This window comes from Humulus lupulus, chromosome 7 (genome assembly GCF_963169125.1).
Source record: "Humulus lupulus chromosome 7, drHumLupu1.1, whole genome shotgun sequence".
Lineage (NCBI taxonomy): Eukaryota > Viridiplantae > Streptophyta > Magnoliopsida > Rosales > Cannabaceae > Humulus > Humulus lupulus.
This window is the reverse complement of record NC_084799.1, coordinates 18,812,547-18,831,581: the sequence shown is the minus strand read 5'-3', so window position 1 is coordinate 18,831,581 and position 19,035 is coordinate 18,812,547. Positions and strand designations below refer to the sequence as shown.

The following is a 19,035-nucleotide window of genomic DNA, read 5'->3' as shown; positions in this document are numbered from 1 at the left end:
GTTAAGGTGTGGCTTCAAGGTGTCAAACAACGAAGTTGAATACGAGGCATTATTAGCAGAACTTTGGATAGCCACTGAGCTCAAAGCAAAGGCCATACATTACTATAGCGATTCTCAGTTGGTTGTTAACCAAGTCTTGGGGGAGTATCAGGCTTGGGGTATAAAAATGGTCACGTACCTAGAGAAGGTAAAGGCAACACTTGGAGGGTTGATTTCTACGCTCTAGAACAAGTCCCCTGAGAGCAAAATTCGAATGCAGATGCATTAGCCAGGCTTGCCACAACTAATGAGGCTGACACGCTAATCGTGGTCCCAATAGAATTTCTATCGACCCCGAGTATTAACGAGACTGACGAAGAAGACGTATGTATGATTAACTCACAACCAACCTGGATGACCCCAATAGTTGACTACCTCGAAACCGGAAGTCCCCCAGTAGATCGGAACAAGGCTAGAAAGTTGATGTACCAAATTCCAAGATATACTATTGTGGAAGAGAAGCTGTATAGAAGGGGATACACTATGCCATTACTTCGGTGTGTAACTCTTCCCGAGGCAAAAAAGATTTTGGAAGAAATCCATGAAGGGTTTTGTGGATATCACACTGGGGGGCATAGTTTATCAAAAAAGGTCATAAGGCAGGGGTAATTCTGGCCCACGATCAAGGCAGGCTCGTTCGAATATGTTAAACGATGTGATAAATGTCAGTGGTTTTCCTCAATTCCACGAGCTCCACCCACCGAGCTCAACATGATGAGCTCCCCATGGACATTCGCAGTATGGGGAATTGACCTTATAGGCTCCTTGCCAACTGGAAAAGGTGGAGTAAGGTATGATGTGGTCGATGTTGATTATTTTACAAAATGGATTGAAGCTAAACCCTTGGCCACTATTACCTCGAAGAAAGTCCTAGATTTCGTAGTAAAGAATATCGTCTGCAGATATGGGATGCCCAGAAAGTTAGTATCTGATAATGGGATGCAGTTCGACAGCGATTTATTTACACATTTCTGCGAAAAAATGGGATAATAAAAAGTTTTTCCTCTGTGGCCCATCCCCAGTCAAACACCCAAGTCGAAGCAGTCAATAAATCCTTAAAGAGCTCCATGAAGAAAAGGTTAGAAGAGGCAAAGGGGAAATGGCCAGAGGAGTTGCCTCAAGTATTGTGGGCTTATAGAACCACAACACAAACTTCAACAGGGCATACTCCCTTCTCCCTAGCTTATGGATGCGAGGCCATGTTTCCAATTGAGGTCGAAATCCCAACAATACGACGCGATGCGTACAATCAGGCCTCAAACCACTCCTAGCTCGAAGAAAGTCTGGACTTCATTGAAGAAAGACGAGATGAAGCCTAATTGAAAAATGTTGCATACCAGTAACAGGCTACTAGATATTTTAACAAGAGGGTCTGAGATAGAAAATTCGAATTGGGAGACCTGGTGGTAAGGCGCGTATTCTTAGCTACACTAGACCCGTCTGCTGGGGTACTTGGGCCTAACTGGGAAGGACCTTACCAGATCGAGTCCATTATTCGACCTAGAGTGTATAAGCTGGCAAGGTTAAATGGAGAATTGGTTCTGCAAGCTTGGAATGATGAACATCTATGACCTTATTATCAGTAATGTAAGAATGATGTTTTCATTGTAACCAAGCAATTGCTTGATTCTTTCACTTTTTATCAATAAAATTCTGAATTTTGATTAAAAGTTGTATTATTTATTGTTATACTTTTTTGCAAACCCTCAAATTTCAATAACTTAAGATCACAATCATAAGATATTAAGGGGGCATAAGTAGTATACAATCATACCATAGGTTTGAAAAAATATAACTTAAATAAAATAAGTTTATGTCTGGATTATTAACCTGACATGAAAACAAGTGTATGGATTACAAACCAAATACGCGAGCTAAATAAGTTTATGTCTGGATTATTAACCCGACATGAAAATAAGGGTATGGATTATAAACCATACACGCGAGCTAAATAAGTTTGGACCAAACCAGCAAAACCTAACTGACGATATAAAGTTGGAATTCTAGATAAACCAACCAAGTCAACACTAGGGCTGGAAAATTTTGCAAATAAGTCTCGACCTCGCAACCTCAAGGCCATACTCGAGGATAAGGAAAAGTGACTGAAAAAAGCAAAGTATAACTAGACTACTAAAATTACATGCCAATTAAGTACTTTCAAGTACATGATAAAACTAAGGTTTGACATTGACAATAACGAAGTCAAACATAGATACTTTGAAAAAAAAGTGCATAAATGCATTAATATTTGAACCTAAATCCAATAGATATATTTGTGCGAATAAACAAATATAAAAGCAAGTCCTTAATAGTGGCAAGCTCGAAATATTTCGATCTAGAAATGTAAGGCATAATATGTTGGGAATTGTGCCCAGAAAGCATATGTAGTAGACATTGTTTTAAGAAATAAATAAATAAATTGAATTTGTTATGCATATATTTTATGGACTATATTATTCTGTGATAATATTATGTAAATATCAGAAAAATTCACAAGTTCATATATGTGATCTCAAACACGTATTGGTACGGGAGGATTGTGTTTGAGATAAATGAACTTGAATAGTTCGCAGTAAAATAAAGTTATGAAATCTTTAGATTAATTACTGCAAGTACGATCCATTAGTATTATGAATACATGTGATCTAGATCTGGATCACTAGTGTAGTAGGACACTTTAGTGGATGTACTTTATATATTAGAGAATATATAGAATAGGACCAGATATGTTTATTAATACTTAGTTAAATACCGTTTCGAAGTATTAATTAAATATATCAACTGATGATCATATACAAATAGATTTTAACCCTGAAGTTACTATGAACTCCTGTTTATGTTATATGAGTTCTTTGATTCACTCGTTAGGGTCTATCTGAATGATCAGGCTAGAAACTTTTGTTTTGGGAACTCATTAATGTAAATGGTTGGTGACATAGTATACGGATACGAAATCTATACCTTCTCGTAAGAGATTGAATAATGGTTCTCTTAAGGATTGACTTTTGGGACTGGAAAGGTTATTGAGCTCAAATTCATAATTAAGTTATGAATTAACCTTCACTAGTAAAATCAATGGTACTTAAGGAAACAAGATATAATTGAAAGGGTAAAACGGTAATTTTATTCCCGATTAATTATGAACCATTATTAGAGGGTTAATTTGCATGTAATGATTATATCAATGGACGCTTTATTTTATAAAGTACTCAGTAAATGAATGTCTATAATTACAAGAGTGCAGTCTCATATTTATAGTGGAATAATCATGAGATTAATAAATTAAGATTATTTGATTAAAGAGTTTAATTAATAATCTCAAATTTATTGGAGCTTGCAATTATAGGTCTATACGTCCCCATAGCGGCTCTATCAATACTATTCAAGGCAAGAGTTGATATAAATGGAAAAATGGTTGAAAGACATATTTAAGAAGACATTTGTTCTTCGGGCCAAATATGCAATTATGTGATAATAGTGATTAATTAATTAATTTTAAATTAGTTGTAATTAACAAAATTAATTAATATTTAATTATTTTTTCATTTTCAAAATTATGTTAAATAATTAAATTAATTTTTGAAATTGTATTAAATAATTAATTAATTATAATTTTTGAAATTATAATAAATTAAATATTTAATTTCGAATTTTATATTGGTTTTAATTAATTAGTAGAATTAATTAAATATCTTTATTTGAGTGGGAGATAATAATCTGATAAGTTCAAATTGAATTTAAAAGATTGTTATTTATTCAAATAATTAATTATATTTGATAATTAGTTAAAAAGATACTTAATTCAAATTTGAATTAGTTATCAGGTTATTAGATTTTTATTTGACATAATAGTTTGAATAAATAATTAAATAAAAATAGAAAAATCAAGTATTCCTAAAATATAGGGTGGTACACGACCACACACAGTCCATGGACTGTGTGTGGCGTGTACTGCACAATTTTCAGGGATAGATTTTTCAATTTTATTTATTTATTTAATTAATTAATGAAAAAATCAAAAATTAGTTTTTGGATATTTTAATTAATAAGATAATTAATTAATTAAAAGAAAATTGTAAGTTGGTTACAAATTTATTTTTTAAATTTGAATATTTTCTTTTTAAGTAAGACTTATCAGAAAATAAACAAACACTCAAGAATTCGCTCTGTGAAAAAGAATGATACTTTTCTATCTCTCCTGAAAAGATACAGAACCAATTTCAGGCTTTATTCTCTTGATCTCATGTGTTGAGTACATCAAGTAGAATCATAAATTAACCATCATTTATTCTCTAAGTGCCAACACACTTCTTGAGGTGTAGAGAATGTTGTGGAAGATCTTGGTGTGAGTACCTGGGAGCAGCTTGGATAGGAAGTTCGTTCAAATTACGAAAAGATAGCAATGACACTTGATAGGCATTAAGAGATATGTTTTTTATTTACTTGGTTATGATTAATGTAGGGTTATTTGCGGCAATAATGCCTATGTAGTTCATTTTGTTGCACTTAAATGCTTATGTAAAATTTTTGGCGGCAATAATGCCTACCGTTACGATTTTAGAGCAGACGTTGGTCCCTGGGCCGTTAGGGGTATATTTGATACACGTGGCACGACCCGATTGGGTTAAATTATTAAAATTTAAAACAAAAATAATTAATGGTTATGGTTTTTAATTAAAAACAAAAAAAAAACTAACTGTGATTAATTAATATAACCAACAAAACCGTTTGTCTAAAACCAAGTTCTAAAACTAATCTAAAACAAAAAAAACTCAAAACTCCATACCCAGAAAAACGATGAAGATGAAGCTTTCCCCCCGACCACACCCAGACGATCCACCCCCGACAGTATAGCAAGTGAACCCAGTAGAAGAAAACTTGTAATTCCTTCGAATTGGGGGTTAGGGAATCTTTTGCATCGGGTTAATGGAGATCGAAAAAAATTGCCATTGTCGACCACCAAGGCCAGTGGTAGAAAGAACGACTTGGACAAACAAAATCCTGGGCGAAGATTCAGAACATGCAACAAGTATCGGGTAAGATTGGTCTCCATTTGTTTTTGTAATCTGATTCATTGAATAAATGGTTATGGGTGTTCACTAGAAATTTTGTATGTTTTGGTCAACTCAGATTCATGGTGGGTGTAATTTCTTTGAATGGATAGACCCTCCAATGTGCCATCGAGCAAAGGTGATCATCCTTGGACTACTAAGAAAAATTGGTGACCTTGAAACTGAAATCACATCCCTAAGTACGACAACTGACATTGGAAGTCATCGGCAATGCAGTGGTTCTTCAAATGGATTTGAGACACAATCTCACAACCTTCAAAATGTTGGAAGAGAAAGCTGTGAAAGTTGTGCTGAAAACAGGGGTAGAGTAAATGATGGAGGTCGAATGCAGTGTTACTACTTTTTGAATACTATGTATTTTGCTGTAATTCTATTGGTTGTGGTTATTTGGGCTACAAAATCAAAGTAGAAGTTGTTGGTATTGTTAGTTTATTTTTGGGTAATCTTCATGTGCAGTATTGACAATGACAAAGCTATTGCACCCTAGGCATTGATTTGTAATGAATTTTGTTGTAAAATGAAACCCCTAATCAATGTAATCTATCTTGGTCTATTTTGAATTCAGTATTCTAGTTTATGTATTTTGTGAAATAAATATGATCAACAACTAGTTACATTCATTACCATAAGAGATAGGTACAAAAATATAGGCCTAAAAAGCCAAATGTATTTGATCTGTACATGACCAATATCATGGCCAGCATGACCCTGTCATGACTCAAAAAAAAGATATGATCAAAAGGTGATTTGTACATGACTCTAAAATGGTCAACATAACAGACACCAAAATACAATATTCGACCACTAGTTCAAAATAAAATCAAAAGATGAAACTTCTTCCAGTCAGACAGTATCGGGTTGAGCATTGGTTGCACCACTAGTTCCTCCTTTAGCATGTTGTTTCAGTCTTCTTTCCTTCCTTAAAAGTGTGGATTCAGTTGGGTTCTGCAGTGGTGGACGACCTCGCTTTTTGACCACACGATTCTAAAATAGGTTGAACAAACAAATATTTAGCTCCAAATTTACAAAACAATGATAAAGCAACTAATCAATGATAAAAATTATCTGGACTGAGAAGAAAGCATAAAGTTTATACCCCAACCACCTTAGCAGATTTGCATGTTTCTCTCCTGTGGCCTGTTTTCAGACAATTGCTACATGTTTTAACTTGTCCAGTTCTTCAAGCTTTCTTTAAAGCAGGTGGAGGTTCATCTGTCTCCCTTCTCCTAGCTTTCTTAGGTCTTCCAGGCAGCTTCGTCTCAGGTGGTGGATCAATTGGGTTGAGTCCTGTCTGAGGCCACATATCTGGACTAGGCATAGGATGCACACTCTGTTCATATGCTTTTTGCAATGATTATTTTTTATAGAATCCGTGGACATAATCAAAGACATTACCTCCCATGAACCAGATAATAGCTAGTGCATGGCCACAAGGAAGCCCAGATAGTTGAAACCTCCTACATGTACAAGTTCTGAATTCCAAATCGACAACCAAGGCACTACCATTGCTGCATTGAACCTGAAACTGAAACTTGTCAGACCTAGTAACCAGACAATGCTTTGCAACCTCTTTTTGCTTCTCAATTATCTTCAAAATTCTCTTCCCCACAGGTTGAGTCATCTTCTCCAACTCAGCTTTTTTGTTATAAAACCGAGACATCAACCAAAATCTAATTTTCTATAGTAAAGTTATAATTGGCTTGTCGCGAGCATCAAGTATGGCTGCATTGAAACTCTCACACAAATTATTCACCAAAATGTCACATTTTGGGTACTCTGAAATATGTGACTTAGTCCATTCTGTGGGGTTCTTCCCTGCCAGCCAATTGTAAGCACCATCCGAGACATCCTTGACTTCTTGCATTGCTCGAGCAAACTCAGCTTGTGTTGTAGTATTAGCTGCTGCCCACAAAAGTTGCTTAAGTAAAAGTCCAGGATATTCCTTTTTAAAATTAGCATGAAGATGTCTGACACAATACCTCACCTCACACCCACTAAAGATGGCTCCCACTGCATTTTCTAATCCTTTTTGACGATCACTCATCATTGTCACCTTGGTGGGACTCAAACTCCCAATATCAGCCTTCAAGAGCTCCAAGAACCAAGTCCAAACCTCAGTGTTTTCCTTTTTAGCAACACAATAGGCAATGGGAAACATGGAGTTATTACCGTCAATGCCTACTGCAGCCAATAAAATGCCCCTACAATATCCTTTTAAAAAGCAACCATCATGACCAATTAGAGGTCTACAACCCCCCAACCAGCCATCTCTACATGCCTTAAGACAAATATAAATACGCTGAAATTGCCTTCTCCCATTAACCAAATCAGTTTTCAACTTCACAGTAGAGCCAGGATTGGTGGCCAACAACCTTTTACAGTAGTCATCAAGAATGGCGTATTGTTCCTTGACAAACCCATCCAACATCTTCCTTGCTTTTGTCTTGGCCCTGTAAAATTTCCAGCTAGACACACGTGAGTACTTGGTCTTTGCAGTTATCTCCCTAAATGCATTGTATTCCATACTCGGATTTAGCCTAAATTGCTCCAAAAAGTGCTTTGCAAGCCAAGTTGAGGTGAGCTTTTTATTGTCCAAAACAATGCCATAACTATGCTTGTCAACAAGTGTTTTGACCCTCATTGTTTTGCCATCTATCTTGTTAACTATTGAAGCAAACAACATCCACTCACAGTTTGCACCCTTGCACTTAACTCTAACTCTATTTGAATCATTGGCAATAAATACATATTCTTGATCACCTTCAATAAAGTACTCCCTTATTGCATTCCTTAAAATTGTAACAGTGGCAAATTCCATGCCAAGAACAAATTGGAAGTTTTGCATTTTGGATTTCGGGTTGAATTCTTGGGAATTTTTACCAGCATCAAACTCATCATCTGACTTCAATTCGTGTAACTCCTCCTCAAATCAAAGTTTGAACCGGGTCTTGGTTCTCCTCAATTGTATCCTCCCTCACATCACCAATATCATCCTCTGAATCTGAAAGCACAACCACCTCTGGTATTTGGTCTTCCATATCACTTTCATCATCCATGTAGTCAAACTCTTCTTCATATTCCTCTTTATCAGGTTCATCAAAGGCAGCATCATGAAATTCCTAAGAATATTGATCAGTATCAAACTCTTCTTGTTCCCCATCAATGGTTGCATCAATAGGGCTACCAACAACATCTGTAGGGACATCACAATCATCTGGTAATTCCTCTATAATACATCTTTTCAGAGGAGGTAAAATGTTAGCAGGGACATGTTTAACAGCTTCTGAATCTTCCTTCCAATCTAAAGGTAGAACTGTTTCAGGAAAAACAAGATATATGTCAATCTTTGTAGCCCGATTCCTCTCAATATCCTCTACAATTCTTAGGATCTCCTTATCCCCTACCACCATGAAGCTCATATTAAGCACATTTCCTATTGGTTTGTACATAAAACCCACTGGAAGTTTATGTCCTAAGTCCAAGGCCATTCCATCCAATTCCATCCTAGTGAAGTAATCAGTATCCACCCAATCAACATAATCAACTTTACCTCCCTCATATATTCTATTGCCAAATGGAGTAAACCAGCTTCCCCCATGGTGTATTGCAATAGTGAAGATGTTAGTATGACCACCTGTCAATAGAAATAAAAAATGCAATGTCAACACTTCACACACACACACACAAACCGAAACACAATATAGTTCACACACGTGAAGAGCAACACAGTGTACCACACGATTGAACCATGGACCACAACAACAAAGATTCCTTTCAATAAACAAAGTATATATTTCAATGGACCCCACTCTGTCAATTGTATGCACATGCTTCCCAACAACATTTTTACCCAAATTTAATAATACCACCTACCATAAATCAACAATATTCTCACCCCCAAAAAATTTTAAAATCGACACCCTTCCCCGGCCAAACTGCTCTATATAGAGCATCATTATCATTCTCCCCCAAAAATAACTGTATGAAGACTTTGAGAAATGAAACCCAATCAACAGAAAAGAACTCACCGTAGTCGGGTGGTTGTTCCCCCGGTTGTCGAATGGTCGACATTGTATTGCAATAGTGTCGTCGTCGTCTCCTCCGGTTGTCGTCGTCTCTTCGATCGTGGGGGGAAAGATGATTTTTCTGGGTATGGAGTTTTGAGTTTTTTTTGTTTTAGATTAGTTTTAGAACTTGGTTTTAGACAATCGGTTTTTTTGGTTATATTAATTAATGAAGGTTAGTTTTTTTTTTCAAATTAGAAACCTGAATAATAAATAGAGTTTTGTTTTAAATTTTAATAATTTAACCCAATCGGGTCGTGCCACGTGTATCAAATATACCCCTAACGGCCTAGGGACCAACGTCTGCTCTAAAATCGTAACGGTAGGCATTATTGCCGCCAAAAATTTTACATAAGCATTTAAGTGCAACAAAATGAACTACATAGGCATTATTGCCGCAAATAACCTATTAATGTATGTATATTAATGGATCCGCATATTTAAAGTTAGTTTAAATATGTTACAAAATTTTTGTTGTACACTGGGCCAACCCACCACCATTTCGCTGCGTATTAGGAAACTCGTTCCTAACATAATATTGAGGCAAAAAACTAAAGGAAAAATCAAGTGCATAAAGATTTCTGAGCTAGAAAATTGTTTGCATAAAAATTGACATTGTTATAAATTGATAACTAAGATAGCTCAAAATCGAGCTATAAATTGTCTTTGCCCAAGGGCACAAAAATAATAAAAGTAATTACAAAAAAAAAAAATTACAATGGGTCCCAGCCCATAAATCTTGGCCTCAAGATTTAGATGTTTCTCCAACTGCAATCCCCGAGGTCTCTATTGCTTCCTTAGCCTCGAGCATGGCCTCTTCCTCCTTAAGCCGAGCTTTCCATTTGGCGATGAAATGAACCTCCAGATTGGCTAGGAAACTGGTGTCGAGGTTGGGATTGTTCACCCAAATTTGATACATTGCCATATCTACGGCGCGATCTTTTTTGGTTTTGAACTCCTCCAGAAGACGAGACTTCTCACCCTCAATGACTTCGAAGGTCATCTTCTTTTCCTCCTCCAACTTGGCATTGAGTTCTTGAATCTCCTTGATCTTGGAGTACTTCTCTTTGACCTCAAAATTATTAGCCTCAACCTCCTTCAGGGTCACCGCCAGCGTCGACTCAAGGTCAGGGACCATCTGGACCTATTTCAGAGCAGCCTCCAGCCTTGACTCGAGCTCAGAAATTTTTTGAATGGCTGCATCTCTTTCTGCTTCCTCGAGCTACGCTGCTTTCAGCTCGTCTGCAAGCCTCAGCTGGGCATCTCTAGCTTCCTGCGCATGCTCCTTGCTCGCAGTCATCTCGTTGTTCAGCATAAAGTTGTGCTAAACGAAGGATGCGAAAGCCTATACACAAAAATAAACACAGGTTAGTAAAGCACAATATAAGTATAAAATAAGAAGGTTAAAGCATAAATGACTAACAGAGGAGAAGAGCTCGCCACCCTTGTCGAAGATAGTGTTGGCATCCTGGCAGGAGGTTAGAAACTCCCATTGAAGGGCCTCGAGGTGACTGAGACTTTGACCCATGCGAGTCAAGGTGTTAGATCCTAGGTTGACTCCATGGGATCCCGCTACACTGTCAACCACGAACTCAGGAACATGAGTCAAGATCGACAAAAAGCGCTCACGCGCAGGAGCTTGGCCTTTTCTTGTAGGGGCTGCAGGGACCTTCTGGATTGTTTGGACAGTAGGAGGCAGAGTGGTGGCAGGCATTGCTGGCTCGAAGACAATGCTCGGTCCGAGCTCGGGAGTAGGATCGGCAGCTTGACTCAAATTTTGGGCAACCGAGACTGAAGGGACCACCTCGGTCATTTTGGGCATCTGGGAGGGGCGACCTCTTTTTGTGAGGCTCGCTGGTGCTTACTCGCCTTCGCGGCCACGGGCTGGTTGAGCACGTTGTCTAAATCTGATTCCATTTCACCCGAAAAACATAAAGATCATACTTTAGTGATCTAGCAAGAGTTACTAAAGGAAATAAGACTCATGGATAATAGAAACCTAATTGGTATCCTCGACTGAGCTCGAGCTCGTGGACCAGGAAATTCCCCTATCTTTTAAAGACACTGGGGGAGTCCCATTTCTATAAGTGGGAGACAGCCTCGAAAGGTCTCTATAAATGTTAGTTCCATATTGAACGACTATCCCATCCCAGACTTCATTTAAACTATACACAGTCTGGTACTGACCTAGCCAACTATCAAACCTACGAACCCTAAAGTCTATCCACGACCATGCTAAGAAGTTATTCCTAGGGTCCTCGAAGAGGATCATCACGTCGAGTTTGTGCTTAAGTAAGGACGGAGACCACATGGACGATTCAAGCACAACTTTACCTTCGTTAGCCGAGCTTGGTGAGGCTTCGTCGTGAGCTTCGTTGCCTGAGACTAGAGGGTCGTATCGGCGAGATGTAGCCGCATAAGATCGCAATCCTGAAGATTTCCTCCTGCGGGGAAGTCTAGTAGTTGGGAGTGGCACATGTTCCCACCTCAGGTATTTGCGATACCTCGAGTCATTAGTGGACTTGCCTTCGCCTAGAAGGCCGCAAGCTCGGAGCTTGTCTTCATGAAGGAGGTAGGACATGGACCTTCAACCATAGGGAAGTCGAAGGATGGTTGCCTTATGTTCCATCATCGATTATGATGGGGTGGGTGTTAGGGTTTTATGCCCTAATTAAAATCTAATTTCTTTGTAATCTCATTTATTATCAATAAAAATATAGAAATCATTTTTTGACTTGGTCAATCACTTTGCTCACATGTTTTATTTTCATGATTATTTGTTTAATATAAACTTCTATTAAATCCTGAACATATAGCTAATCGTATTTATAGTGACGTAATCACAGTGGAATATGAATATGATTATATGTTCAAAATAAGTTAGTCTTAAGATTAGTCAGTGCACATAATTTACACTGACTTGTCAATCTACGATATGATCTACTTACACATTGTAGTGTTATGTTCTTCCCAGAACATTAGCAAAGTAGATAAGATCGGATGTATTTGTTACATCGGATATGACCGATATTGACAGTTGATAGGATAAGTAAACATATCGTTATTATCTATTCTAGTCATATCATATAGTTGACCATATGTCAATTCAATCTCAATTCTGAGTGGTTAGTATTCTAACTGATTGTATTATTTGAGTTCTTTGACTTATTCGTTACTAGCTTACCCTACGGACTAGCCCATACTTACATCTTGGGAACTTGGTAGTATAATTGAGTGGGAGTGTTAATCATAGATAAGAACATCTACCAAAGTGAAGAGTGTTGGGGATCACCAACTTGAACAAGGTTTGAAACCTTTGTCCAAAAGCTTATTTCCCCCTAACTCAAGCACTAAGGGATCTCTCACAGATTTTTGGAAATGCTTTCTGGAATAATCAAGACTCAAGGTATTTCCAGCCAAGTGCTCTAATGGATAGAAATGTTGTGTCTTTCAAGTGAGCAATAAGCTCCTATTTATAGAGTTTTGAGACACCCTTTGAATTTCAAATTCCACCAACCCCATGGCTGTTACCAATGATTAATTGTATGTTTATGGAATTAAAATAGAGATTTGAGAGTTACTTGACTATTGGAAACTTTCAAAATTGGATAAAATCGAAGTTTGGAAAATGCTGTCAGCCGCTTAGGCCGAGGCCTGAAAAACACAGGCCGCCCACAATGTGTTTTTGCCTCTTGGGCCGCGGTCTAAAAAACTCAGGCTGCGGCCCAAGACGTTTTTTCAGCAACCAATTTTCCAACTTTGCCAAAACGTTCCAAATTCATTCCCACTTGATTTTGTAACTTCCATACACATTATGGGAGTTAGAATCACATCTCTAACAGTCATATCTCTTATGACTTTAAGAAATTCATCTTGATATTGTGCAGCAACAAACTTACCCAATAATGGGTAATATTTGGAAGTTACAAATTTGTAACACCAAATATGTTACATATTTGGATATTTCACATATATCTAAATAATGTAACTCTCTATTATATGTTACAATATGTGACACTCTATGTCACATTTATTTACTCTAAAACATTATATTATAAAATAATATAATATTACATTATATTATAAAATAATATAACATTCCCCCACTAGATTAAATAGTCATCTATTATAACACTTATTTAATCAATCATTATATTTTAAAAATATAACATATCCCCCACTTGATTAAATAAGAACTCTTTCTTATAGGAGTCATTGCATTGATGCATAAAATAAAGTGTTTTTCAACTTGAACTTTACTATAGTGTAATTATCACAAAATTTGTCGAAAATTTGGTTGCACTAGGCATTGAACCATTTTTTCATTATAACAAATCGGTGATAACACACACACCTTTGCGATATTTACTTGAGACCTCTATGTCTCGCTTTGCACCGTTAATGGCCATGTGCACTTTCCATTCATGGACGTTCTTGAGAATACTCATAATTCTCATGAGAGGCAGCACCACCCCTATGTCCATATAGGTAGAATTTTTACAGAATTTTGTTACCAAAAATACTTGTCTTCACAAGACTGAATTCTATTAAAAAACCTTTCGGTTTTAACTCTCAACTTGGTAACTCACAAGTACTCAATATCTTAGATGGGACTTGTTTTGAGTACAACTAATATTCACTTGATTGACTTGTTGTTACCTATTGAACCTAACACTAGTTAAATAACTAGTGTTAAGATAGGTTACCATCAATCGTGAATCTCTTTAGGGAGTTTAAGTCCCATCCCTCGAGATGATGTAGCCACTAAATCCCTCGTCAGTGGCTTAGTGAAAGGATCCGCCAAATTTTCACTTATTCTTACATAGGATATTGAGATGACTCCTATCTGAATCAATTCTCTTACATATCCATGTCTTAGACTAATATGTCTAGACTTCCCATTATACACTCCGCTGTTTGCTCTAGCCAATGTCACTTGGCTATCACAAGGTATCGATATAGTGGATACATTCTCTTTGATTACAGGTATCTCTATCAACAAAACCCTTAACCATTTGGCCTCTTTGCCGGTAGCAGCTAGAGCTATAAACTCTGCTTCCATAGTAGAATGAGATATATAGGTTTGTTTCTTAGAACCCCAAGAAATTGCACCCCCACCAAGTGTAAATACCCAACCAGTTGTGGACAAGTTGTCCCCAAGATTGGATATCCAGCTTGCATCTGTATATCCTTCTAAGATTGAAGGAAATTTGGAGTAATGAAGGCTTAGTCCTTTGGTTTTCTTGAGATAACCTAGGACTCTTCCAATTGCCTTCCAGTGATCCACACTTGGATTACTTGTAAACCTACTAAGTTTACTCACTGCAAATGCTATATCAGGTCGAGTACATTGGGCAGCGTACATTAGACACCCTATAGCACTAGCGTACTCCAATTGAGCCACCGCTCTTCCTTCATTCTTCTCTAGTTTTACACTATGATCGAATGGAGTATTGGCATCTTTAACCTTGAGATGGTTAAATTTGTTCAATACTTTATCAACATAGTGGGCTTGCCCTGACGCAAAACCCCCACTATGTTTCTTTACTTTGATACCAAGTATGGTGTCAACTTCTCCAAGATCTTTCATCTTGAAGGTTGATGATAGAAACCTCTTCGTTTCTTCCATCCCTTTCATGATATCACTTAGAATAAACATGTCATCCACATATAAGAAAACAATGATCACATATCCCTTACAAGTTTTGGAATACAAACACTTGTCTCCATTGTTATGTCTAAACCCATTAGACATGATGGCTTGATCAAATTTCTCATGCCATTGCTTAGGAGCTTGTTTCAATCCATATAAGGATTTGACAAGTCTACATACTTTATGTTCATATTTTGGTAGGAGAAACCCTTCGGGTTGTTCCATATAGACCTCCTCATTGAGGTCACCATTAAGGAATGTCGTTTTGACATCCATTTGATGAACATACAAGTTGTGTATAGAAGCTAAAGTGAACAAAATTCTTATAGAAGTTGTTCTTACAACAAGCACATGGGTATCGAAATAATCGATACCCTCTTTTTGCCTAAACCCTTTAGCTACTAATCTAGCTTTGAAGGTTTGGATAGTGCCATCAGTGTGGTATTTTCTCCTAAATACCCATTTACACCCAATTTTCTTAGACCCCAGTGGGATGTCTACCAATTCCCAAGTGTTGTTGGAAAGAATTGAATCCATCTCATCATTGATGGCTTCTTTCCAAAATTCACTATCTCTTGATTGCATAGCTTCTTTATAAGTCTTAGGATCATCCTCAACAAGAAGTACAATAGGAATTTTCCTAATGAGTTCCTCTCTATTTCCTTCTACTATGTAGAATGAAATTTGTTGAGAATCTATCTCATCCACTACTAGACTTTTCTCATTATTTTTTTAGCCTTTGACTTCTTCTAAGTTCAAAGGGTTGCTTTACATTCTTTTGAGAATTCTCCTCTTGAGAATTAATTTTGGATGTAGAAGCTTGAGAATTGTTCTCATATAACACATTCTCCTTTAGAGATGTTGAAGCTTAAGAATTGTTGTCACATAACATGTTCTCAAAGAATTCAACTTCTCTAGATTCAATCACAATATTAGACTATAAGTCTAATAGCCTATAAGCTTTACTATTGTTGGCATAACCAACAAAAGCACACTTTATAGCTCTTGAACCTAACTTTGTTCTATTATGTTTGTTTTTCTTGCAATATGCAAGACACCCCCACACTTTGAAGTACCCTATGTTGGGTTTTCTTCCTTTCCATAACTCATATGGAGATATCTCGTTTTTCTTCATCGGTATTCGATTAAGAATGTGACAAGCGGTTAAAAGCGCTTCACCCCATAAGTTGAAGTTCAACTTAGAAAACACCAACATAGAATTTATCATCCTAGATAAGTCCTATTTTTCCTTTCGACAACACCATTGTGTTGTGGTGTATAAAGTGCGGTGCACTCATGAATTATACCATTTTTTCACAAAATGTATTGAATTCATTAGAGAAGTACTCTCCTCCTCTATCACTTCTTAGAACCTTGATTTTTTTATTTAGTTGATTTTCAACTTCTAATTTATATAATTTAAAAGCATCAACCATTTCATCTTTATGCTTTAAAAGAAACACATATGTATATCTACTAAAATCATCTATAAAAGTAAGAAAATACCTTTTACCACCTCTAGTTAAAATACCATTTAATTCACAAAGATCACTATGGATTAAATCTAGTAAATTAAATGATCTTTCTACACTAAGAAATGGTTTTTAATCATTTTTTCCTTAACACATGTTTCACATTTACCATAGTTTTTAATATTGCATGCAATCATACCACATTTTACTACTCTTTTCATGGTTGAAAAACCTATATGTGATAGTCTAAGATGCCACAAATATAAAGAATCATGCTCAACAATATAGGCGGAATTTGCAATTTTATTGATAACATTGAAAGTTACATCATTGGTGCATAATTTAACCATACCCTCACAAGAGTACCCCTTTCTCAAAAATACATTTTATTTGGTAAGATAAGTTTACCGGACTCAAAAATGGCTTTAATGTCGGGCTTGCCAAGCAAATCACCACTTACCAAGTTTCTACTCATTTTGGGAACATAAAGTACATTCACTAATGTAACTTTCTTGCCGGAGGTGAAAAAGACTTCAATGGTACCTTGGATTTGCCCTCATTGCCCATTTGAATCTCATGGTTGCCCTTTGACTCTTCAAAGGTCTTGAACAATGATTTGTCATAGGTGACATGGACGGTGGCATATGTATCATACCACCACCCTTTCACCTTGCCTTGGACCGCATTCACCTCACTAAGGGTAGCAACTATGTTTTCCTCTTGAGTTGCATTCACCTTAGGTTCTTGTTGGTCTTTTCTATGCCTACACTCTCTAGCATAGTGACCCTTTTTCCCACACACAAAGCAAGGACCTTTCTCACCCTTAAACTTGTTTGAGTTGGTTTTTGAACCCAAAGGTTTCTCCTTACCCTTTTCCCTTTGTTTTTAGGATGTTTTGGTTGTGACATCGCATTTGCTTTGGAAGTCTCTTCATTAGACCCCTCCACAAGTTTATCTCTACATATCGATTCCTCTTCGATTTGAATATGTTTTTGGATTTCCTCCAAAGAGTAATCCTCATTTTTATGAAGGATTCTTTTCCTATAGCTCTTCCAAGTTGGTGGTAATTTAGCCACTATAGCACCAACTTGAAAGGCCTCGGGAAGCTCAATCTTTAGCACTTTCAATTTGTTAACAATAATTTGCAATTCATGTATTTGAGGAAGCATGAGTTTATTACCAAAAAATTTGAAATCAAAATATTGCAATATCGAAAACTTTTTGGTACCTTCCTCTTCCGCCTTGAATTTTGTTTCAAATGCGTCCCATATCTCCTTTGCCGATTTGGTCTCGATGTAGAGGTCATAGAGCCTATCAGAAAATGCATTGAGGATATGACCCCTACAAAGGAGATTGTCCTCCTCCCTCTTCCTTATTTTCTCCACCACCTCGGGAGTGTCTTTGTCGGATGGTGTTGGAGAGATTCTAGAGTGGATTCTAGAATGTAGGCGATTTTGATAGTGGTTAAAAGAAACCTCACCTTGTCTTGCCATCTAGTGAAATTGGACCCATCAAACCTATCCAATCTCACTAGGTCTTGATTCATAATCTTGATGGTCTCACCTTCCATTGAAACAAACAAGGGTAAGCTTTTGAATGTTAGGTAAAATAGTTTTTGCCTCAATGGAAATGGTAAGAAATTTACAACTCTAGACAAAATATTACAAATAAATATTGATTGATTAAATAAAGTTACAAATCTATGACTGAAAATACAAATAAATGAAAGAAGAAGTAGAAGAAGAGAAATAGAGAAATACAACTCTATGCAAAATAATACAAATAAAGTGAAGTGATTGAAACAAAAAGAAAAGAAGATTACAACTCAAAACAAGAAATACAAATAAACAAAAGAGAAGAATATCAAAATGAAGAGAAATAGAATAGAAAGAAAGAACAAGAAAACAAAATAGAAACAACTCTCACTCACACTACCAAAGTGAAGAGTGTTAGGGATCACCAACTTGAACAAGGTTTGAAACCTTTGTCCAAAAGCTTATTTCCCCCTAACTCAAGCACTAAGGGATCTCTCATAGATTTTTGGAAATGCTTTCTGGAATAATCAAGACTCAAGGTATTTCCAGCCAAGTGCTCTAATGGATAGAAATGTTGTGTCTTTCAAGTGAGCAATAGGCTCCTATTTATAGAGTTTTGAGACACTCTTTGAATTTCAAATTCCACCAACCCCATGGCTGTTACCAATGATTAATTGTATGTTTATGGAATTAAAATAGAGATTTGAGAGTTACTTGACTATTGGAAACTTTCAAAATTGGATAAAATCGAAGTTTGGAAAATGCTGTCAGCCGCTTAGGCCGAGACCTGAAAACACAGGCCGCCCACGATGTGTTTTTGCCTCTTGGGCCGCGGTCTAAAAAACTCAGGCTGCGGCCCAAGACGTTTTTTCAGCAACCAATTTTCTAACTTTGCCAAAACGTTCCAAATTCATTCCCACTTGATTTTGTAACTTCCATACACATTATGAGAGTTAGAATCACATCTCTAACAGTCATATCTCTTATGAATTTAAGAAATTCATCTCAATATTGTGTAGCAACAAACTTACATAATAATGGGTAATATTTGGAAGTTACAAATTTGTAACACCAAATATGTTACATATTTGGATATTTCACATATATCTAAATAATGTAACTCTCTGTTATATGTTACAATATGTGACACTCTATGTCACATTTATTTACTCTAAAACATTATATTATAAAATAATATAA

At 36.6% G+C, this 19,035-nt stretch overlaps 2 protein-coding genes across 2 annotated transcripts; both read right to left on the bottom strand.

The window, feature by feature from the left end:
* Positions 1–6,291: 6,291 nt before the first annotated feature.
* Positions 6,292–6,732, bottom strand: LOC133791449 (uncharacterized). Its single transcript, XM_062229378.1, has 2 exons — positions 6,507–6,732; positions 6,292–6,416 (listed from the first exon to the last, which is right to left on the bottom strand). The coding sequence occupies exons 1-2, from the start codon at positions 6,730–6,732 to the stop codon at positions 6,292–6,294; spliced, it is 351 nt and encodes a 116-aa protein (XP_062085362.1).
* A 57-nt stretch (positions 6,733–6,789) lies between these two features.
* LOC133791448 (uncharacterized) lies at positions 6,790–7,956 on the bottom strand. Its single transcript, XM_062229377.1, has one exon. It carries the CDS (start codon positions 7,954–7,956, stop codon positions 6,790–6,792), a length of 1,167 nt encoding a protein of 388 aa, XP_062085361.1.
* Between the last annotated feature and the right edge of the window lie 11,079 nt (positions 7,957–19,035).

Excerpts from the sequence above, each read along its gene's own strand:
- LOC133791449 (XM_062229378.1), bottom strand. The coding sequence starts at position 6,732 with ATGACTCAACCTGTGGGGAAGAGAATTTTGAAGATAATTGAGAAGCAA. Across the intron at positions 6,417-6,506 it reads TATTATCTGGTTCATGGGAG|ATATGTGGCCTCAGACAGGA; the intron begins GTAATGTCTTTG and ends TGCCTAGTCCAG.
- LOC133791448 (XM_062229377.1), bottom strand. The coding sequence starts at position 7,956 with ATGCAAAACTTCCAATTTGTTCTTGGCATGGAATTTGCCACTGTTACA.